This window comes from Eretmochelys imbricata, chromosome 1, assembly GCF_965152235.1.
Source record: "Eretmochelys imbricata isolate rEreImb1 chromosome 1, rEreImb1.hap1, whole genome shotgun sequence".
NCBI lineage: Eukaryota > Metazoa > Chordata > Testudines > Cheloniidae > Eretmochelys > Eretmochelys imbricata.
The window spans coordinates 17,680,556-17,705,106 of NC_135572.1; the positions used below are offsets into that span (position 1 = coordinate 17,680,556).

General features: G+C 38.4%; 1 protein-coding gene across 6 annotated transcripts in view; it reads right to left on the minus strand.

Annotated features, from left to right (window-relative positions):
• Positions 1 to 24,551, minus strand: part of RSF1 (remodeling and spacing factor 1) — a 115,709-nt gene that overhangs the window by 45,140 nt on the left and 46,018 nt on the right. For 5 of the 6 annotated variants that reach the window (XR_013344815.1, XM_077807160.1, XM_077807168.1 and 2 more), the window contains exons 3-10: positions 24,006 to 24,098; positions 22,566 to 22,771; positions 20,317 to 20,471; positions 15,218 to 16,977; positions 13,324 to 13,527; positions 7,692 to 7,796; positions 5,511 to 5,590; positions 862 to 916 (exon numbers count right to left, since the gene is read on the minus strand). Coding sequence is in view for 5 of the 6 variants with exons in the window: in XM_077807160.1 (XP_077663286.1) it covers positions 862 to 916; positions 5,511 to 5,590; positions 7,692 to 7,796; positions 13,324 to 13,527; positions 15,218 to 16,977; positions 20,317 to 20,471; positions 22,566 to 22,771; positions 24,006 to 24,098 (2,658 nt within the window). In the remaining variant the exon portion in view is untranslated. The remainder of the gene's footprint in view (positions 1 to 861; positions 917 to 5,510; positions 5,591 to 7,691; positions 7,797 to 13,323; positions 13,528 to 15,217; positions 16,978 to 20,316; positions 20,472 to 22,565; positions 22,772 to 24,005; positions 24,099 to 24,551) is intronic. The other variant, XM_077807146.1, reaches the window with a different exon arrangement.

Sequence of the window (24,551 nt, forward strand, 5' to 3'; positions counted from 1 at the left end):
ATTGTAGTCTTTTTGCAGAGAAAGCGAACTCCGGACAGCAACTGGTTTCTTTCAGGAAGTCCCAATATGTCAAATTACATTGGCACCAAAAATGAAGACCTGCTCATTTATTTAACAGTGTAGTTTTAAAAGAGGACAAGAAAATTTCTTTGGGGGTGCACAACTGACTTCCCCTATCAATTATCAGGAAAGTGATAATCAGAATTGAAAAAGGTAAATAATGTCTTAATTGCCTGTGAAGTATTTTACTTAGCACTATTAATAAAGCTTTAAGCTCTTAAAATTTGAACAGATTTTCTTGATCCCAAAATAAAGCAACAGCAATTAATATCCTTGCCTAATTCTTACACTCTCACCAGCTAAAACGTGAGCCACTGAATTAATTCTCATCTACCTATTAATTAATGTATTGCCTTGAAAGAGCATTTGCCACTCCTAACACTTCGGTGTTCCGTTCCCTGTGACCACATAGGGACTGTTGAGTAATTATGCAGAGTAGACAACATCTTTGCGAAGCCACTCTTTTGAGCAGTTCCAGAAATGATTTTTTCACCAAGCTAGATATACTAAAAGGACTCAAATTATTTTCATTATCAATACACAAAACAGCAAATTACAATATAGGGCAGTAAACTGTACTTAGGCCCTGATCCAGCAAAGAACTTAAGCATGTGCTTAAACACCATAGTAGTTTTATTTGGTAAAATTTTGAACCTAAACAATGTTGACAATTTCCTTTTAAAAATTATGCAAATCTTATGTTAGTATCTTTGTTAAAAAAGAAGACTGAAGTAAGTCACTTATTGCAGTAAGCACATTTAGGAAATGAAAGACCACCACAACACAGCTGAATCAACTTACTTGTGGTGGGATGATGTTCTCAATACTGATACCCACATACACCAATCGCTCTTTCCTTTGGAGAGAAAGAAAATTAAAAATAGTTCACAAGAAGCCTGTTTGTAAAATGGTACAGATTTAAAACAATGATCTAATCAGTATCATTCAGAGCTGTTCATGCAGTCACGCAGAAGCAGCCCTATGAGTTGTCTCACTGCAAACACAAGTTTCCAGACCTTGATTAAAGTTAGTAAGTATTATTTGTCTTGAAGGATCACAATTTCCTTTACATGTGAAACTGGTGACTTTACAAACAGTTCAGACAACTACAAGTTTCTGAAGGGAACAGACACCAAGGAAGGAGAGGAATGGGTTACTGTGGTACGAGGGAGGGTAACTAGTAGTAACAGACCAAAATTAAGGAAAATTTAGAAAATAAAGAAACGGTTGAATATCTAGAAAAACAGAGCTGTTAGGCTGTGGAAGAGTCTCCCAAGGGAAGCCACATCTTTTGAGGAATTTAAATCTAGACTGGACAATATAATGTGCTAAGAAATATACTGTAGAGAGCAATTATATGCTGGCAAGGGATGGCCTAGATGTAACCTAATAGTCCTTCTTCATCTCCACACTACAATATTCCATGAAGCATTGGTAGAATAGAACCTCAAAGTTATGAACTGACTGGTCAACCACACACCACATTTGTAACTAGAAGCACTCAATCAGGCAGCAGCAGAGAACCAAAAAAAAAAAAAAAAAAAAGGCAAATACAGTAGAGTACTGTGTTAAACATAAACTACTAAAAAAAGAAAAAAAGATTTGACAAGGTAAGAAAACGGTTTCTGTGCTTGTTTCATTTAAATTAAGATGGTTAAAAGCAGCATTTTTCTTCTGCATAGTGAAGGTTCAAAGCTGTATTAAGTCAATGTTCAGTTGTAAACTTTTGAAAGAACAATAACGTTTTGTTCAGTGTTACAAACATTAGTGTTACGAACAACCTCTATTCCTGAGGTGTTCATAACTGAGGTTCTACAGTACTGTTAAAACAGAAAGTAAGAATTAAGGCCAAAGTGCTAGACTTATGTATTTTTATGAGCTGAAACAGATCCTGGACGGCTGTTTTGTCAATCAGAACCAGTTTTTAAAGTTAGCAGTAAGCAACTGCATGTATAAATCACATTTGCATGCATTGTCTATGGACCTAACTATTCACACACATGCACAAATACCTGATATGCTTATTAACTTTATATTTGCATGTGTTAGTTAGGAACAGACTGATATATGTACACAGCTGCAAGCATCTATCTTCAAAAATATGTTTCCTAATGTTTGCATTTGTCTAATAGCAGACCAAGATTTTCGAACATTCTGGTTACGGGGTATCTCCACAAGACTTCCTTCTCTCAGTACCCTTCCAATGAACAGATCGCAGAACGAGTACGTCCAACCTTTTTCTTAAGTAAAAGCAGCAAATACTGGTTTTAAAATAAAGCTGACAAAACAGTAAAGTGGATTCTGGATAGTTCTCCTATAGCTGTAGTAACGAGGCTGCATGTGGTCATGATTTTATATTATTGTAGGGTAACACCTGCACTGACATTTTTGGCTTTATTTGAAAGTACTTACTTTTCTATCCTAGTGCCAGTTCCCTAACCTTATAAATCAAAAAGAAACTCTCTCTCCCTCTGAGTGCTAGGAGACCTGGGTGGAGGGAGAGAAAATTGCTTCATTTGTCTAGCAGATTTAAAGTAAGGGAAATGCATGAAAATAATCTGTTGATGCAAGAGAAGCTGCTGCTGCTAAAGGGGAGAACACAGATGTAAAAGCTTTAATAATCATCACATTTTCTTCTGTACGGAGATTCATTGCCTCTTCCACTTATTTCCTATGAAGCAAAAATCAAGTACAACAAGGGAATGAACAGTAAAATTCAACCAGGTTTTACTAGAGAGTGTCTCAAGTTCTGCTCCTAATTCTGACAGTCAGGAACCCAACAGATTATGTAGGAAATTAGGAGATAAAAAATAGCATTAAGGATGGAGCCTGCAATGTTGTAGCAAAGGTCTTATATTACACAGGCAGATGAAATAGCGTTTACCTTCTTCACCAAGGAGGAACAAATGAAGGCTCAACATTTAAACTAGCAGTTCTCAAATTGCCTGCCATGGAGATGCACTGACTTTCCTTATCTCTAACTGTTAAACTGCATTAAAAGAACCTACATACACATTATCTCGTACCATTATTTTTCAGAGGGGTAGCCATGTTAGTCTGTATCAGTTTTTAATTATTTTTCTGTGTAACTAACTGCAGCAGTTGCCACAGGGATATATGATATGATATTACGAATGAGAGGAGGCGATCCATGAGACAGGGCATGGGTGAAGAGGTGACCAGGAACTGGAAACTAGTCCCAGGAGACTGTCAAAAGATATGGTACAACCTCTGACAAGGTTTGAGAACCCCTGACTTAAATGCAAAATAGCATCAGCAAAATCTTCAGTGTCCTCTGTTTCCATCTGGTGGCAGAACATGGTTATAAACATTAGTAGGTGTATAAATGAAAAACCTGAAATTCAGTATGCCTGGAGTAGAAGGAGAAAGATTCTGACCCAAGTCTACATTTTTGTCACAACTGTTATTGCCACCACGGGGTCAATGGTTTTCATTAAAAATAAGTCCCTCAAAATGGCAGGTTATGGCTAGGTGTATGGAAGTGTTGCTGAATAGCTAAACCAATTTCAATGAGAACGTTGAATGTTGCCAAATTAAACCCTGGGCTGCATGGGAAATAATCAAAACTAGGAGACTCAGCAATGTCACTGCAGTGACACAAAGGATCAGACCATTGTACTCTTAGTGAGAGTTTTAATTCCTTCAGAGGGTTCTTTTTCCACCAAAGGAAAAGACTAAAAAACATGAAGAGTTAATATAGGTTTACAAAGTTGAGCTCTCGTATAGCAAATAGTGTCTTAATACTGGTCTATTCTTGTGCCCCAAATAACCTTTATTTTCCCATTTTAGCTAAGAATTGTACCTGTACTGTGATAAAAAACAGGCCCCTGGACTTTCTTCAACACCACTGTGTCATGATTCCTACCCTCTTCACCATGATTACCCTGTAACACACAATAGAGTGGCAGTGGACTCCTGCCAGATCAGAAAATTATGCCATCAAGTTTACTGTACTGCCTTTCCTACCAGTAGAGATCAGATGCTTCAAAAAGCAGCAAAAATCAAATGTAGAAGAGGAAGCTAGACTATTTTGGCTGGAGGATCAGGACGTGGAATGTTTGTTCTTATAGGTTTCAGAGTAACAGCCGTGTTAGTCTGTATTTGCAAAAAGAAAAGGAGTACTTGTGGCACCTTAGAGACTAACCAATTTATTTGAGCATAAGCTTTTGTGAGCTACAGCTCACTTCAGCTGTAGCTCACGAAAGCTTATGCTCAAATAAATTGGTTAATCTCTAAGGTGCCACAAGTACTCCTTTTCTTTTTGTTTGTTCTTATAGTAATTTTCACCATATAAAACAGATGTAACATGTGAACAGCATGCTGTTCTGTAAAAATTACAAAACCTACAATAATGCAACACTTAGCCTGCAAATTTAAAAAGCAAGATAGACTGACTGGCGATGAAGATGACAAATCTGATAGCATTAATAAATTGTGTGCTACTTGAACATTTAGGAATGCAAAAATGCTATACATGAGCTATGTGAAGGAGTTAACATTGCTAGAAGGAACCTTAACTTTTCTGTATTTCCCACCTTTTAAAGTTTTCAACTTTTAATGTTACATTAATATAACTAATACAAAACCCATTTTATAAAAACAGACAAAACAAAAGCCATGGCTCTGACTTGTACCACATACAATATTGTAAATAAAAAGAGAATAAAAATTTCTTTACTGTGCATGTGTTAAAGTTGATTTTTAAAGGCACACAATGTTTTAAGAAATACTGCACCTCTCCCAACTATTGATTGCTACTCACAAACCTGTTTCAGATATCTGTACTTGGAACTGTGGGACTGCTATGCACGATGCACTGTTACTGCAACAGCTGGAAGAAATTCTGTTGATTTACACTAACCAGGATGATGGCTAGGATAGACACAGAGCTCCATCTCAAGTTACAACTTGAGACCACTGTAACATGCAATTGTGTGATCCTGTAGTATAGATGAAATTTCAGACTAATCTAGGTAAAAATGGCAACAGGAGTCTGTAAGGCACATTACATTAGAAACTTCTGTAGCCAAGTCAGGTGATTCAGACCTTGCCTACACCAGGAAATTTACACATTGCTGACTGTATTAGCAAAGGGTGCAGATGAACCAGTGCTGAAAATTGTTTAACTGCAATTGTAGGCAGGACCAAACCGTGTTCAGGAGCCATGACTGAACCTTAGCAAACGCCATCCCCTCATCTTTAACTACTGGACTTCTGTTTTACCCTCTTGTAAGTATCTCCAGATTTGCTGCCAGCAGTAAACTCCCTGATTAATAGGAAGTTCAATTAATCAAAAACAAACGTATCAGCTCAAGGTCTCATTAACACACTTATCCAGGTCCATTTAACACTTGATCAATTACTTCCACCTCTTTGCCTAGCAACTCACTGTGAGCTGTTTGTGAACACAACCAATTAGGTTTCAGTACCTTCGCTCTGCCCGCTCCTTCTTTTTCAAGACAACATCCAGATCTTGCAACTGTTCTTCTAACTTCTCACAGAGTAATTTCTGAGAGGATAATACACAGTATCAGTTTCTTGCGTAAGCAAATACCTTCATTAATTAGTTTATTCAGACACTTAATGCACTGTTTTCACATTTGCCTTAGTGATATCTGGAATAGGGATAAGTGTTTACATGTGGAATACTTAAAACTAAATTCCTAGTTCTCTTCGCATTTCCCTGTATATAGCCTAAGATTATGTTAATTTAACCTCTGCCAGAGACTTTAGTGGTGTAACAACACAGTATTACTTCTGTTGGAATACCACCCGGCAAGAACAGGGCATGTAGTGAAGGTTCAGTCTTCTAAATTTAAGGTACACTTTAGCATAAATTTTGCTAGACAGATAAACTCTTCTGGTGAGAGGTATCTATTGTAGAAAGCAGTCTGCCCAGTGTACATATTAAAGATGAGTGTTTAGAATAAACATACTTCTAAATGTTTCCCTTTTTTAAACTTTTAAAATCTGTATAGTTAGCAGAAAGGTAACTGGGAGGTACTTTGTATTTTATTTTATTTATATACATACATACAGTGCATTTTAGTCCTCTTTCCCACACTTCATTTATTGTTTATCTTTAGGTTGTAAACTTTCATTATTTCATTGGAAAACACATAGCACTCAGTTTTCATCTATTGATTACTACTGTGGTGCTTTTTAAAAAAAATGTTTTGTATGATATAAGACCCTATATCCACATCTAATATCAAGATAATGATCAAGTCATCATGTAGGTGGCTATTATTCACCTGCTTTGTAGGGATTCTAACATTATGTCTTAGGTCAGCAACTGAGTTGATCTTTGTTACAAGTAAGTGGCCCCTATGAGAAGAACTTGCTTTGCTCTCTCAACATGAGACTTGCCTTTTCCCATTACACTTGTTACATGTGCAAAAGTTCTCCCCAAAAGTGTTATTGCAATCACTGTAGAACCTTTCCCCTTTGATCACATTTAAAACTTCTCTTTCGCAAATGTGATTTGTTCTCTCCCATCCATTCCTCTTCTCCCACCATATACTTTCCGTTAGACTTTTTTGTAATTTTAGGGGTTTTTTTTTCTTATTATGTACTTACTAGGAATTAGTCAACATTGCCCTTAGCACCTTGGTGAGGAGGTGCTTCATATATAATCAGGTACAAGTAGCACTTCTAACTTCATTTGTAAAGAAAAAAAAATCTTACACACTCAACCTATTCATTATTTAAATTAAAAAAAATACTTAAAACCACAGAAACAGGCAAATTTTGATGCACAATACAACTATACATCATCACTGATCAGGATCTCCTCTTCCACAGCAGCAGCCCTGCCTTGTGACATGCAAGTGATATAGCTGTTTTGGAAGCAAAGATGGGGTATGAGATCCACAAGGCTGCCTCTATAATGTGCCTAATTCTTCCCCAATCACTGCAGTAGGAGAAGTACTAGTCACACTACGGCCTTTAAAACTCCAGGCACCTACCTGGAGAACTCACTATTTTTGCACTTTCTATTTCACATGAAGACCAGCCATATGTTTGCACTGAAATATTTTTATAGTAGCATCCAGCCTCATTAGAGGAAGCACTGAAATTTGCCAGCCGCTAGGCAATGACAGCGCTTGTTCTCAGAAAAGACCGACTGGCATATCACAAACATGCTCCTGCTGGCTTGCTACAGGCAACTGGCTGCATGTTCCAACCAGGTTCTGAGCAAATAGGTCTGGGGAGGGAAGTGGGTTTCAACCAGAGATGCTGCTTCCTTGATTAGTGCCACACTTCCCACATTCAGTCTTTCTTACAGGAAAAATTAAGAGAATGAATATTTCCAATTCTACTGTTTCCTTGATGCAACCTCTGCAAAGGTAGGAAAGAACAGATTCTGTGAAGCAGTAGAATTGCCATCTACAATAATGAAGAAAAAAAAAGAAAAAAGCATGAGGAAAAGGTTATCTCCACTCAGAGCTCGGTTAATAACAGAGCCGGGGGATGGTTGAGGCAATGCATCCCAAATGAGGGGCTATTTTTTAACGGAGAAAGATGGATACTAGAAACAGTTTGTTAATCAAACAATGATCCTCCACAACATCTAGCAGAGACGAAAACTAGTCAACTAGAAAGCATACATGTTGGCAAGGTGGGCAGAACCACTCTCCATCTGGGATTATCATCAATGGGGGTCGAAGGCAGGCTGTGTGATATCCACTGTCACAAGAGTCACACAAAAGAATCTGTGGAAACCAAGTAACAGATTAGCATCACTTTGCACCTCTTGGCAGGTAACAAGTTCTAAAGCTATTTCCTAGGCAGTGTTGAAACATCTGCATAAATACTCTGATCTGTACAAACTTCAGAACCTCCAAAATCACTTATTTGTAGGGTTTTATGGAAAGATGAAATATGTCTTTTCATGGAACAGTTGGTGTACCAGGATGTTCAGACTTAACTCTGGATTGTTTATCATGCGTACAGACACAAACAAACCCTATCTGGATTGCCTAGAATCATAGGTGAACACACAATGTTAAAATGCATACTGATTTATCAGGATAAACCCTAGATGCCTCTTTTCCATCAAATAGGAGATGGCAAAGTTGATGTGAATTGTGTGCTCATCCACTGGAGTTTACAAATCATTCAAGGAGCTACTATAGTGGGCTCAACCATGCTGGCATGTCTGTCACATAACTAAAAGAACGCTTACTTTGTGGATTAATGGCAGGAGTGAGCATTATGATTTGCCAGATAAATATAAATGTTAAAGATGAGTGGCAAGTGTTGTTAAATCAGAACTGTAGAAATTAGAGATAGAAGACTATTCTCTATAGCGTTTTATCTAGTCCTTTGTTCAATTTAGTGGTAAGCATCTCAAGCAATGGGGTTTTCAACACTTCACTGAGCAGATAATGCCACTTCTAAAGAAACTCGAGGTCAGGAAGTCTTCCCTGATATTCAGGCTATGCTTTTCTTATAAATTCTATTCCATTTAAAATATTGTAATATTCAGCATCTTATAATATTGAAAAAATAAAGGAAAACTCCAGTGATAAGTTATGATCCTTAGTTAATTGACTGTATATGAACATATACTTATTCAAAATGGATCTCTAGAACAGTTTTTAGGAAACACTTGTCACATTACCTTCACAAATGAGAATGGCCTCAGATGAAGCTGCAAATGATACTTCTCAGCAAGCACTCTAGACAGATGATGGAGATTGAGACTACGATTGCTGCTTCCACATGGAAGAGCAAGGACTTTCAAAGCTGAACATAGCAGTGGGTTTTCTGAAATCTTACCCCTTACATTTCCTTTCCTATCCACAAAAACGGGTTCTCTGTTTCTCTTAAGTCCTACCCTGCATTCTCAGATACCCCATATTGTAGCTTCCTATTTAATTCATTCTTTGTTATATGTAAGACCTAGCTTTTTGGTGAATTATTCAAGTAATCATCAGAGGATCGTATATTGCACTGGAGTTTTCTTTTACTGTTCACGCACAGTAAACCCCATGTCATTCGAGTTAAAGAAAAAGTAATGACCTCTAAAAGACACAGATTGTTGCCCATGGCTTATTTAGGGGGAAAAAAGTAATCAACCCTTATTATTCCAAAGGACATATCCAGAATATAAAACCCAATGTTTCATCACCAAACTGCCTGGAGTTTTAAATTAAGGATAAGTCATAAATGTCTTATTTAAAATTTCACATAAAAGATGTTTTTAATGTTTACATTCTGGGTCTGGTCCTTTATGGGTCTGGACTTTATTACACATTAAATGGCACCAAGCTGGATGATTTCCGAGCACTTTTTTTTTATACTGGGCTGCAAGTAGTTTTCAAACTACTTGATTGTGCACTTACTTCATAAATATCCAAACTGATTTTTAAAAACAAAGCAAGAGTGAACCAGGTGAGAAGCCTGATAGTTTCTTTTTATTCAGTTTATCGTGGAGAAAGAAAGCGTTCTAACTTCAGTCTGCAATTAAAGTGAATATTACATGCCAAAAAGCTACATTCGAGGAAAATTAAGGTTGTGAAGGCAAGCACTCAAAAGTTAAGAAACGCCAGAATTAGGGGTTGCTTACCAAACTTTAATTTGCTACTCTTGTATTTATGATAAAGTCTTCAGTTACATATTTATTTATCACAGGATCCCTGCCTCATTTCTTGCAGAAGTTGGAAGGTGTGTAGCGAATGAGGAAGGGGACTACAGGAAGAGAAAGGATGATTTCATGGTTAAGGCTATGAAGTCTGTTGTAAAAAATTGGTTTCTATCCCTGCCTCTGCCATAGAGTTCCTTTGTGATGCTCTGCAAGCCACTTCAACCCAACTTTTAACAGGCGGCCACTAACTGTGTGCTTCTCATCCTCTGCATGCCTAATTTGAGATCCTGGGTTCTGATTTGCAGATGTGCCAAGTACTCACAAAAAGAAAAGGAGTACCTGTGGCACCTTAGAGACTAACCAATTTATTTGAGCATAAGCTTTCGTGAGCTACAGCTCACTTCATCGGATGCATACTGTGGAAACTACAGAAGATGTTTGTTTTTATATACACAAATCATGAAAAAATGGGTGTTTATCACTACAAAAGGTTTTCTCTCCCCCCACCCCGCTCTCCTGCTGGTAATAGCTTATGTAAAGTGATCACTCTCCTTACAATGTGTATGATAATCAAGGTGGGCCATTTCCAGCACAAATCCAGGTTTTCTCCCCCCAAAGACACTTCCCCCCACAAACAAACCCACTCTCCTTATGCTCAAATAAATTGATTAGTCTCTAAGGTGCCACAAGTACTCCTTTTCTTTTTTGCGAATACAGACTAACACGGCTGTTACTCTGAAACAAGTACTCACAGACACAATTGAAGTCAATGGGAGCTGTGCTTTAAACACAAAGCACCGTATAATGCTACATACTCTGAAAAATCAGGTGCTGGAAGTCTGAAATTGGAAACCCAAAATTAGTGAACACTTTCAACCTTAAATTGTCCGTGCCTTAGCTCCCCATCTATAAAATGGTGATGATAATAGCCCCTTTCCTAACAAGGTGTTCTGAAAATAAATTAACATTTGTGAAACACACAGATATAATGTAGTCTGAGTGCCATAGAAAGTCCATGAAGAAATTAATAATTCTGTTTCCTGAGCAGGGTTTAAATAGGGTACAGTAAATAAGGTCTATGGCTACATATTGAAGAATGGAGGATAAAACAAAATATTGAATAGCTGCTCATTAATTGAGCACCATCCATCCTGTACACTGAATGAGGCAAGGGGCCTGCGGAAAAATAATATGTGATCATGTAATTAACACTCTCCCATAATGCATATATACAAAGGTGCTCATTTAAGTTTGCATGGGAACCTTAATTTTGCCTTTTCCTAACTTCTGAGTGGCTTGATTTTGCAACTTTAATGTTCGTTTAGAATAGTTTGTGTGTGTGTGTGTGTGTGTGTGTGTGTGTAATTTATTCATTTATATTACAGTAGTAGGGTTCAAAAAAGAACTAGATAAATTCATGGAGGATAGGTCCATCAATGGTTACTAGCCAGGATGGGCAGGGATGGTATCCCTAGCCTCTGTTTGCCAGAAGCTGGGAATGGGCGACAGGGAATGGATCACTTGATGATTACCTGTTCTGTTCATTCCCTCTGGGGCACCTGGCGTTAGCCACTGTCAGAAGGCAGGATACTGGGCTAGATAGACCTTTGGTCTGACCCACTATGGCCGTTCTTATGTTATATTCTAGTAACCTAGAGGCCTCAACCAGGTCAGATCTTCATGGTGCTATGTACAAACATAACAGAGTATACACTATAAAAGGTAAGACATCCTAGGGGGCGAAACAAACTTGCACTTTTCCCTCTTGGTTCCAAGTAAATGGTCCCATTTCTCTGCCTGTGATGTCAAAGGGATCAAAAACATCACACAGCTTACCCAGTAAAGGAGGCCAGAGAATGATCTACTCCTGGGGGAATTCTTCGTCACTGTGCATGCACAGAATTCAGGTCCCATGCAGGTTTTTTTTTTTCTCTGCAGAAAATACTTTCTCCCAGAGAGGTGCTGCAGTTATGCCTTTTGCCACCAGAGGCTGCTATGGCACCAGAACAGAGGGCAGATGGCTCACCAGCTGTAGCAGTCAGCAGCTGATAGGGTGGAAGAGAGGCTGCATTCCTCACAGTGCCATGCCCTGCCAGCGGGGCCAGGAGAGGAGGCACGGGATATGGGGGGGACAGACAGAGTGGGGCACATGGTGCTCCTGGGATGGTGTCAGAGTGGGGTTCAGAAGGGCTAGTGGCTGGGGACAGACTAGGGCAGGGGCTGAATGGAAGTAGGGATGCAAGGCCAGATAGGGGTACAGGGACACATGGGGATGGCGAGGAGGTGTAGCTGAGTGGGGGTGCAGGGACATACAGGGACAGAGATGACCCATACCTGCTGATAGTGGGGGAGGGGGGGCACAACCCCAGAACAGCTCAAGTCACTCACTCCCCAGGTAGCCCCCCCTCCAGGAAAGCAGGACCCCTCCATCCCAGAAAGCAGCAGCCCCTCCCCACAGATTCCATCTGTTCCTCCTGCCTCTGCCTCTCCCTGTCTGGCACAGCTTGCCAGCTCAGCTGCTCCACAGGGAGGGGGCTGGCCACACCATGTGGTTGAGCAATCCCCGGGGGGGGGAGGGGAGAGGAGATATGCATGCCCCCCCACCATGCATCACCTCTGCATGGGGACAGGGACAGTTGTGTCTGACTGAATGAGAGAGACTAGGGGATCAGCTAGGGTCTGCATGGGGAAGGCTCCCCAACTCCATAACACTCCCCCTCTCCCCCACAACAACCCTCCAGGTTCACTCCCAGGCTCCTTCCCAGCAATTACTTCCCTCTCCTTCAGCTCCTCCATTCCCCCTGACTCCCCCAAGCCTTTGCACTACTTCTGTGGGGTGTGGGAAATATGTTTCTGTATTGTAGTTTAAATGAATTATTACTCAAAGTTCTGTATTAATATGACTACTAAGGAATCTATTTGTCAGAAAACATTTCCTGAATCTTTTTTGTCATCTGTATTGTTACAGACACACTTGTTGACAGGTATTTTGAAATAAATTACCAAAATAATTGAAACTGGCATGATTATATTGTGTTATTTTGACAAACAACATATGCAGGATTTTAAAATACTGTGTGCAGAATTTTTAGTTTTTTGGCGCAGAATTGCTCCAAGAATAATGATGACTCACATAACCTCCCTTTTCCCAGCTTGAGACTCAGAACTGGTGGGAGGAAAGGAGAGAGAGAGAAAATGTTGGGGAAGGCTGAAGAGATCAAGCTGGATTCTGAACCCTGCCTCCTCCTCCTACTCAGGCCACCATTATGTCAGTCAGCAAGATCCAGACTGGAAAGCAGACAGGACAAGTGATGTGAGTGGGGCCACGCTGGAAGCAGATTTCATCTTAGCTTCAAGCCATCAAGGCATACCCACAGCATTAAAAGCCTGTTTGTATTAAGATGAATAGCGGACATATTGCAGCCTCATCCATGTCCCCTTACTGTTAATACCTATTAAACCTGCCGTATCACTTTTCCCAGGGAGGGATTGTTTATTGTAAAATACTATTACACATCTCTCATAAGAAAGCTCTCTCATGGCAGAAATAACTATGTTTTACACATTACTAGTCTAAAAAACCATCGCTTTCAGGGCGATTAATGGAAGTTTTTTCCCCCATCACGCTATTTTGTAGATCAAGAACATACTAGCTCAGGGTGATTGGGAAGGCCACACTTCTTGCATGGTTCATCATCATCAGCAGGTGCAGGTTCCTCTTCTTCCTCTTCCCCCTCAGATTCCTCCTCAGAGTTTTCTTCGGTCTCAGACTCCTCGCTCTCTTCATTACTTGAATATCTCCACCTGCCACGTGTTCGAGTACCTGTCCACCGCACTTTGTTTCTCTGTGTGGCCTAGTGTTCCAAAGATAAAACACAGCAAAAGGCACTTACATTGCCTCGTCATTTACACCAGGGGTTTTCTAAGTGAAAAAGACTATCGCGTTTAAGTTTGAGTAAATGTTCTCTAAAATGAATGGATTCATTTCAATCAGAATAGCTAGAGGAAAACATAGCATGATACAGCAGCTTCAATGAGTAGATCTTTCATTGAGTCCAAAAATCCTCACAGAACTCATTAAAACTAAAGGAAAAAAGAAATTAAAGGGTATAGGCAAAGAAAATGCTTCAGATGAGGTTTAAAAGATGTGAGGACAAAGCCTTAGAATGTGACTCCACCCCTTTGTTGAGCTATCAAAATCTAAAATTTCTACTCAGACAAGGTAATTTTGCATAGTGAACATGAGAATTTTGACATGTAAACTTTTCCCCTCCAGAGTACAATAAAACCTTATTTTGAAGCTGCCTTTCCTCAATCCAAAGAGAATATATTTCTAACATTGCTTGCTTTTTGAGAAACAAATTACAGAATGTGACTTATTTTACTTTCAGAATCATCATATTGTAAGAGATAAATTGCTGTCATCAATACGTGTGGTCTCTGCCTGTGGGGTTGGAGGAGGAAGATGTTTGAGAGGATTGTGTGCATGTGTGTGTTTTATACAAAGAGGCCAGGCCCAAAAGTCTCTATTATATTAATTTTTGTATCTCACTACACATATTTAGATCACTAAGTCTTTCAAAAGCTATGTCCATTTAAGACCATACTTGTATCAATTTTAACATAGTTACTTGTAGCACCTATTACCAGAACAGAAAGATGAAAAAAATCTCAGTACTTTTGCAGTTTATGTAAGGCATTTGACAGCATTTACTATGTAACAGTTTCACTTTGTCCCCTATAAGGTCAATTTCTCATTTTGTTTGTGAAGGTTATTCACACCGCAACAGAAGAGAGAAAACTTTTTTTAAACCGAGGAAAAGGTGTTTGTAGAACTACAAAAGCTAGTACGGAGATTCAGAACAGGAATAGCGCCTGAAAAAAACCTAGTTATTCATTTTTGAAATTAACCAGATTTCAAGCTGACACTGTTCTTTTAACAAGGGCACTTTTTAAAAGAAAAATATTGCCTCTATCTTCCTGTTTTTTAAATTTATTTTAATTAGCTTTTCAGGAAGACATACAGGTCAAACAAAGAGAACACAAAGTCACAGCAGGGCTAATAGCAGGATGTACGTGCCTTCTACCTGCAAGCTCACTATCATTTCTACTCTATAAACTTTAAAACTGTGCCTGAAAGACAAATTTATCATGCAAAACACACTTTCTGAACCCAAAATAAAACCTACATGAGAGATTCCCTCATAATCCCTCTAAAAGTGGTTCAGCTACTCTCAAGAACAAAACTCCTGTTAAATTCTATATAGCATTACTACTTTACACTAACATTTTCCCTGTTCCCATCTATCCACCATCATCATCAAATTGACCAAGCATCAACATATACATCACACAGTCAATCTTTGCACTCTCCTGGGGGCTGTTTTCAGATCAGTCACTGCCCTAACCAAGTTACTGGACTAGTAACATGCATAAATTGACCATAATGGCATGCTTCTCAACATTCCTCCACAAATGTGTTTTCCTTAGATCGAAAACCACCATCTCCTCCTTAGATCGAAAACCACCATCTCCTCCTGTTACCTTGCTCACTTTAGAATTGGACTCCTTCTCTTGTTTTTTCACATCCTCTCTTCGGTCTTGCTTTTGCAGCACTGCCAGTTTCTCCTCTTCCTCTTCACCTCGTTTTTTGTCAGGTTTCTGATCTCTAGTCTCCACCACTTTTGGAGTAGGTTTAGATATTCTTGGAGACCTCCTTAAAGTGCGACCAACACTGACTTCCTCCTCTTCCTTCTGCTCAGTGTCCTGAGTCTTCGGAGGTGGATCAGGCTTTTTCTTTCTACTGGAGATCCTGATGGTTAACTTGATCCCTTCCTTTTGCCTCTCGGAGGTTATTTCCTTGTTATCTGTTACACAGATGTTCTCTTCAGAAACCAGTTTATATTTAAATTTGCTTTTTTGTACTGCAGATTCCGTTTTAGTCTCTGAAGACTCCTCTACACTAGAGGTTTGGGCATTATCTTGTTTATCTGGTTCTGTCTGGGCAGCTTCAAATTCCTCCTTCTGTTTTTTTAAGTCTGATCCTTCCTGTACTTTGCTTTCATCAGCAAGTGTGTTTTTGGAATCTGAGCCCTCTTTTTCTGAAGCAGATTTCTCAGAAAGAACAGGAGGAATAGACGATGGAGGTGTTTCAGCGGCTTTTGGAGAGTCAGATTTCTTCTCCAGTTCATTTTCACTTTTCAAACATTCTTCATCTGTTAGACCAAGCTTGGGTGGCTCCTTAGGAGTGGATGTCTTCATGGACTTTTCCAGCTTTTCTAAACATTCTTTGAGTGGTGGTCGTCTGTCCTTCCTAGTTTTCAAAGCTAATTTCTCTTCAGGTTTCTTGGGGCAGTATCCTGTTTTCCAAGAGTCCTCCATTGCCATCTCAGAAGTCATACTGTCAAGGGACTCTTTTTCCATAGGACTAGATTCCTCCTTTAAAGGCACTTTCTGATTAGAAACCTCAGAGACCATAGCAGCTACCTCTTTGTCTGTAGGCACATTTTTCTCATCTTCACATGTTCTCACAATTTTGCTAACAGAGTTTAAAGAGTCTGATATTTTCCCCCCACTTATGCAATTTTTCTCCTTCGATGAGCTGCTGCTGTCTTCCTTTGTGCTAATGGAATGTTCTGACTTATTATTTTGGGTGACATTTTGGGTAACTTTTTCACCACTAACCTCTCCATTTACTAGCAATTTCCCATCAGGACATAAAGCAGTGATTGTAGGGACTCGTCTAAAACCCTCCTCCTCTGGTTTTCCTTCCTCTTTCAAGACATCCTTTGTTGGAGTAACACATTTACACAAGGACCCCTTTACTGGACTGTCATAGTCATCTGTTAGCTTGATCTCTCGCTTTTTCAGTGGTATCTTTGCCTGCTGGTCATTTTTAAGTTTCTCACTTTCTTCTGCAGATTTCTCCACAACTTCTTGAGGGGTTTTGACATTGACAGAAAACTCTAATCTCTCAGGCTCATGAACTGTTATTTTATCTGTGCTGCTTTTTACTTCTTTTAAATCTTTTGGTTCTACTTTATTTTCCTTTACTTCTGCTTTAACAGGCTTGACATTTTCTTTAAAAGAATCACTTTCTTCTTTGGTAATCTGCTTTTCCTCATTGTTTTCTGAAGGCTTCTCTAGCTTTACTATGACTGGCAGTTTTATAATTTCCTTTTCTTCCACTTTCTCCTTTTTCATCATGTTTTCATCTGCTGGGACTGTAGGTGGAGGAAGGCTTTCCAATTCCTTTGACTGTACCTCCACTGTCTCCTTTTCTTCTTTTATTTTTAATTCATTTCCTGTTAAAATAGAAACAAAACAACATAACATAACCAGATGAATTCTAGGATAAAAAAAATAAAGCTAAACAATGCATCCTACAACAATCAAAATGAATCCTCTCTAATGAAATTAAGGGTTTGGCCTAACACTGGCATTTGCCACCTGATTGACAAATATTAGTTAAAGAATAGGACAGAACGGCAGTTCAGTTTAACTAAAAACCAGAGATAATTCTAAACTTGACAGAAAATATCAGCAGAGCCCCAGATCTATCTTTTCTATGCTGACCTTTTAGCTCCCTAATCAATTTTAGTACAGTTTTTCTAAAAGTATGTGTACATAAAATTTAAGAACGAGGTCTGCAAACACTAGTTTTTAAAAGAAGTCTGACTTAACAGTTTGAATTATTTCACTATAACAAAATATTTTACCAGAATTCCTTATACTAGAATTTCAAGTGATGTGTCCACATCCAAACCACACTCTTGTTTATACACACTGATATTTTCAGAAGGGTTTACTTATTATTTTTTTCTGTTTCAGAGGGAAGAGGAGAAGCTGCAATACTATGTCCTGAACCAAAATTCACCCAGATTTGTTGCACTCTAGTGGGGCCACGGTCCATGACTGGGTCTCCTAGGTGCTACCACAATACAAATAATAAATAACATTCTGCATTCATTTCACACGCAAAAGTCCCGTTGACTTCAACGGGACCAACACATACAAAATAAGTGCAGAGTACAAGTACGTCAGAGAAAACTGCAGGGAGCAGATCTACCCAGAGTTAGATGGTATGGTCTTTGCACAGAAGTTGAGGTATATCACATACCTACTGGAAATTGTAAGTCAACAAAAAATGAGATGTAATAGCACTGCATATTCTGCATTGTGATCTTCCCACACTTGAAAGGCTCTTCCTATTCCAAAAGGCAGTAAATCCCAGCACCAAGTTATTCCTTTCCCCTGCACTAATGTAAGCCCTTTCCCAGATGAAAGCTGGTTTAGTTCTAAATGAAGAGGGGGGATCCAAAAGCTAGCTTAACTCACATTCAAACAGGAAACTGTATAGAAGGATAAAATAAAATGGTGAGGAGAAACTCACGGGACGTTGAAAGAAAAAACAAAAACAAAACCAAGTTAGTTCATTTCAGAAGTCAGAGAGAAGTCAACTCCCCACAAATGCAAAACCAGGGACAATATTTCAAAGGGTCCAGTCCCATATTTTCCTTCTTCCGTAGGTGATTTATACTCTGCTTTCCCCTGTAACTTCTCAATGCTTCAAGTGGCTTTCTTGAAGGCAGTGCTTACCTGAGATAAGAGTAGGATGCATTTTCTGTGTCTACTCTTTTTCCGCTTCCTCTTCCCTTGTCTCTGACCTCGTTCTTTCACAACCCTTTTCCCTTAGCTATGACTCTCCCTCAGCTATGCCTGTCCCTCAAGTTTCTAGCATTAGAGGGCAGCAGCCATTCTAATTCTTGTCTATGCTAGACAAATTCTCCATTCTCAGAACCAATTTAGTTCCCTACATCAAAGCATTCACATCCACTCACAAAGAGGATGTTAGCTGTTTACAAGTTCTCAAAACAGCATTTGAGTTGAGTAGACGTTCAACAGATTTAAGAACTGGTTCAGTTTAAACTGTTTTAGTATGGAATAATTTAGTGCCGGTGTAGATGTGGACAAACAGTACATTTGGGGGTAGGGTGTTATTTCAAGATCTCCCAGAACGTACTGTTTCTGAAAGCAGTGCTTGGATTGTGCGATAGGTATCAGAGGGCAGTGCAATTGGAATGGTTTTAAGTGCTGAACTGTTTGTACTTAAACCAGCTACAAGTAATTCCATTGTCTGGTATAGACACAACCCCATTGTCTAGCACTAGAAATTCTACAAGCAATACATATCAGATGCTAGCCTAACATGAGTAGTGACATTAGCTAACTTTGATGGATTGGTGTACCATGCGGTCTTGGGGCTTGTCTATACTGGAGAACTGTTTTAAAAGGTTTTAAAACTGGTTCAGCTAAATAGCCCTGAGTTTAGGTAGCTTAAACTGGTCTGACCAGTTTTTACTGAACCAATGCTTGAAATTAACTCTGTAGTATCAATGATAGGGGAGATTTTATCATCTCTTATTTGCAATGTAATTGCAACTTTAGCCATTGTAAAATATCTTAGTTATATTAAACTTATAACAACCAATACAGATCACACTCTGTATTAATTATTGATATCAGCAATGATACAATTGTACAATAAGATTTCTTAACTTTTTCTACAGCACCTCACAATATAGTATCATTGTATTAATTGCTTCTTCCCTTTACCAGTTCTTTGGAAGAACATGCATAGAATGTCAATGAAACAGCAATGCTTCCCCTTGTAGGCCAGAACTCTAGGCCAAATTCTGCCCATAGTTACACCTATAACACCCACTATCTTTAATACTATTGGCATGGGTGTAACTGAGGGCACAATGTGAGCCTGAAAGCCTGTCCCCATTGTGGAAACTTCCCAAAAAAATGCAAACCAATTTTAATATAAGATTCCACAGGGGAGATAGGCCTTTAATTGCTTTGAACCTGAAAAATTAGGTCTTTTACTACAAGGAGAAGCATTTAACATTAACTGATTCCTAATAAAAAACCAACACATCAAATAAGTTAGGCAACATATCAGAAATATGCAGTGACAAAGCAGTAAGGAACAAAGTAATGTTTCTTCACTGGTGAGAAAAATAAAATGTGCACAGTTAAGGGCTTTTTATCAGACAACACTCATCACAGATCTTCACTGGGATTAAGCTACTTCACAGTACTGTACCTAAATCCAACAATTTAAACTATCTTGAACTGATGTGTTGCTCTTGATTTTAAAGAATAGATTACTAAAGTGAAGAAAAATCCATATTTTGTGATACAAAGCTAAAGACAATGTCAACACAACTATGGGTGTGGTGTTTGACATCAATTATGCCACTCCACAAATTTGGGGGGTGGAAGGAGTTTCATATCCATTAGAGACGTGAAGCTGGGTTGAAACCTAATGCATGACAAATGAAAGAAAGATAATGGATAGAAAAGCAAATGTCAGGTGTCAGTGGTGTTACACAAAATACCACAAAAACAAAGTTAAGTTTTTTTAAAAGAATGGAAAGTTGTAGATGTAATTTGTTGGGTGGTTTTTTTTTGTTTTTTTTAAAAGTAAACTGAGTACACACCCAAATTATTTTGAATTTTAAGATGTGTGAAAAGGTTTAAAATGTATCCTAGATACATGGATCACAGATTTTTAGCTCAGAGAATAATAATAAAAAAACCAGGCCTATTCTAATGGTAAAAAGAGGATAGAAAACCTGGTGGAGATATTTCTTCCTCCTTTTTGCTATCTTCATCTTCTATGCTAGGGCTTTCACGTGATGAGCTGTCCTGCTGGTTGTTCTTTTTCAACAGTGCAGGATCGATTTGTGCTTTCAAAAGTTCAAGTGTCTCAGCTAGCTCATTTCGGTTTCTGGATGACAAAGGAAAGAAATAAGTTATTTGATAAAGCTCTTTACTGGCTCTCCCCAAAGCCATCCATCTAAAACAAAACACACCACCTGCTTAAATGAATGCTGCATTACAAACTACAAGACCAGCGGATCGGCTTTGTCCAATCAGAATAGCCATCATTTTGTGATTAAACGACTTGCCATTTTATCTATAGTAAAACTAAAACTACCTTGCTGACCCTTCCAGACATCCTGCTTTGGATCTAAGCTTATATTGTTAATTAGTTTTGTAATTATTAACCTATCATCATCAATGCCCATTTTTTCTGTTTTTCTTCAGCAATTATCAGATTCCCCCACTGAAAGGGGTAGCACTCATGTAGTGCAGTACTCATGAAACAGAAGAGCAATTATATCATTTAAAAGTGGATTTTCAAAAAGCACTGTAGTACTTTCAAAAATCCCACCCTAAACAATACACAGAAGGCTAGAAAAACTTGAACATTTAAAATTAGTTACTATACTGATGTAGAGATTATGGGGGGAAATTAATGCTCAAGCAAGTAAAATAAAGTTACCAATTTAAACGTTTAAGTAAGGAAGCAGAGAGCAGTAACGGACAATCTGTTTTGAGAGCTGGTTAAACGGATGCAATGCTGCACTACAGGACTAGAAATCAGGGCTCTCATATTTATGCTCTCAAGTAAATACCTAGCAAGTTGTTTTGGATAGGAATTTCGGTTTTATATACACAGAAAACCAAAGCCTTGAAGCATGCGCAAGTTTAGCATGGGGAGTTTGGTGGTTTTAAAACCACTTCAGATCTCAGAGACAATTACCGTGTTTTACCAGCGGGAGATACATGGTGCCAGGGCTCCCTCAGCATAAGCCTATCCTATTTTGATTTTTGGCCTGTCTTTTACCTGGCAGTCCCCAGGTGCATGATGCAAGGCGAGCATAGTTTACCTTTTGGCTGATTTGGTTTGTTGTGTTTACTTTATTCACACACAGCAGCTACTAAAATCTCCTTAGTGGTAACACTGGTCATGTTATGTAACCCATTGAGAACTGACTTTACAGTTTAAACTTTTTGTTCAATAACCCTAATTGCTAAAGCTATAGCTATATACACACACGTCATTTAAATTACAGACAGTATTTGGCATTTATGAGATCTCTTTCACCATATTTGTTTACCATTTTACTCAATGCTGATTCTCTTTTGATCAGAGTCCAGCTTTAAACACATTTGGAATTGACTAGATTTTTTTTTAAATAAAGATTTACATGAGAATATATTAAAAATCAGTCATTTGAAAATTTTAAATAAATAAATTCAAAATTAAAAGACTCTTCCATGGAGAATATGCCACAGTACACAAGGTACATGTTAGAAAATGAAATATTTACATAGTACAAAGACACTTTCTTTCATTTTAATAAGAATGATGAAAGGAATTTGAGTCCAGAAGATCATGAAAAGGTCACCAGGCTAAACTGCTGGAGCTCACTGAGACTCAGAGGAGCAGTGAGCCCCTGCATTTCAGCAGTTACTAGTAGACTGTTAATCATTAGTCATCCAGGATCTGAGTTTGACTTCAGAAGGTTTTTGTGTTTGGCTTCCTGTACTAGATTAAGGAATTATTTTTCATTGTATGAGCCTAGAACTCAACCCTGCAGTTCTAATGAGAGCATAATGTTGTCTATTACTAATTTGTGATCGATAGCATGAGAGGTTAGAGAATTAACACCGTCTTCTTCCATGTTCCCGATAGCACATTGTCAGCACGTAGTGGAACCATTCTCCAGGGGGCACAATTCTCCTCCTGATCTTACTGCCCTATAACCATTGTGCTCTTGAAACTCTAGATGGTGTTTCTCTTATAAACCATAAAATGACATCTGCATTGGCTATTATCCCATAAACACTTAAGCTGCTTTTCTTCATAAATTGTAGTTGTGCATGTACTGGGTACGTCTGAAGGTAGAGAATTAAGTTGACAGGAATACTGCTCTCTGAAAAGAGGATACTTATTGAAGTCAACATCTGAACTTCATAGTCACAGATAATCACATTTAAAATTTGCAGTTACAAACAAGAAAAAAAAAGTTACCTGACAATGCATTTCCAAGAAGACCCATCCTGGTCATCCTGTTCTTCTACATACATTCTCACATTATGTTCTTGATCCAGCTGGTACCAATACATTAAACCATCCTTGTCTCGACCAATTGGCTGGAGACGCATAGCATCAGCATCCTCTTCGTTAATGATATTCTTAAATTTTAGATTGTCATCAAACTGACACTCACAGAGGTACTGAAAAAAATCGCAATGTAGAAAGATTTTTTTAGAACACCAAGATACTACAAAAAAAACTTATTTATTTGGTTCTCTTTTTATACCTGCCTTTATTAGTTTTGTGACTTAACTAGAGAAAGGGGGATACAATGCATAGGCCTCTCCAGATTATACTCTTTTGGTAAATCAGAGATTAGTTTTTAATTTCTTGTTAGTGGCCATTTAGAATGGCATTAAACCTGTTCAACAGCAAACTTTAAACAGCGGAGAATGAAGGCATCCTTACTGTACAGTAGAACCTCAAGAGTTACGAACACCTCGGGAATGGAGGTTGTTCGTAACTCTGAACAAAATGTTATTGTTTTTCTTTCAAAAGTTTGCAATTGAACATTGTCTTAATACAGCTTTGAAACTTTACTATGCAGAAGAAAAATGCTGCTTTCCAGGTCTGTTTGTTTTTTTTGTAGTTTACATTTAACACAGTACTGTACTGTGTTTGCTTTCTTTCTTTTTTGTCTCTGCTGCTGTCTGATTGTGTACTTCCAGTTCCAAATGAGGTGTGGGGTTAACTGGTCAGTTCATAACTCCTGTTTGCAAGGCTGAGGTTCTACTATAGTAAACATTAACAGCTACTACAGCAGGATGAAATCAAGCCACCACCAAAGCATACACACACAGCGTGGTGTTTCTATTTCCTCTTTTAAAAGTAGCCATTGAAACTCTAACCTCTGTATTTTATATAGATCTGAAAGCAATGTATATGGAAGTTTCTTTTTTGTGAATGACCTAGCTAAACAGTGGATATTATTTATTTAGTATATTAGTCTACAGTAAAACTCCATGTAATTTAAGCCATCACACATGAGGCTCATTACTCCTGACTTTTCTCATGATCTGAAAAGCTGAAGATAAGCCCCCACCTCTCACCATTGCACTTAAGATAAAATTGCTTCATTACTAGCTCATGCACATAACAAAAAAGAATACTGCATGGGTAAACACCCTCCAAGGGCAGAACAGTAACTACAAATATATTTCAGTGCGAACAAGTAAAGTATGAAAACAAACAGAAAACACCGTATTTAGTTGAGGCTTATCCCCATTAACAAGACCATCAGCAACTATGATTGGTGATATTTATTTGTTACATGCTCTGACGTCTCCAAATTACATGCTCCAAATTTAATACATTTAATTACTGCAATGTATAAGTTTTCAAAGGGTCATTTAAAAAAAATAGTAAATACATTACCTTCAGAATTCCCAATTTGCATTCAACACTTGTTTCCAGGTATCCTTTCTTCTCCATCTCCCACGCCCAAGTACTGTTGAACTCTTGGCATATCTGTCAGATAAACAAAATATTAAATTAACTAGTATTAGTGGATTAATGTCACTTGAAAACTCTACAGAGGAAGAGTATTTTGTTGCAATACCAATGTTTACTTTTATCTACAAACATTGCAACTTCTGTAAGCAAAAAAGCCATAGACAAAAACCAGAGATAAAGCCAGGTGTAGGAAGGCAAGCACTGGGCATGTCTCCACTAAGTCCTGAAAGACCATATCACCAGGATCTGGACTATCATCACCTCCATTTTCCTAGCTCTGAGCAACTCTTAAGAGACAGCATGATCTACAGCTAGGGCACTAGACTGGGAGTCAGGAGACCCAGTTCTATTCCTAACTCTGTCATTGACTTGCTATGTGACCTTGGACAAGTTACTTCACCTCTGTGCATCCATTTCTTTTCCCATCTCCCTTTGTCTGTCATGTCTATTTAGACTACAAGTACTATG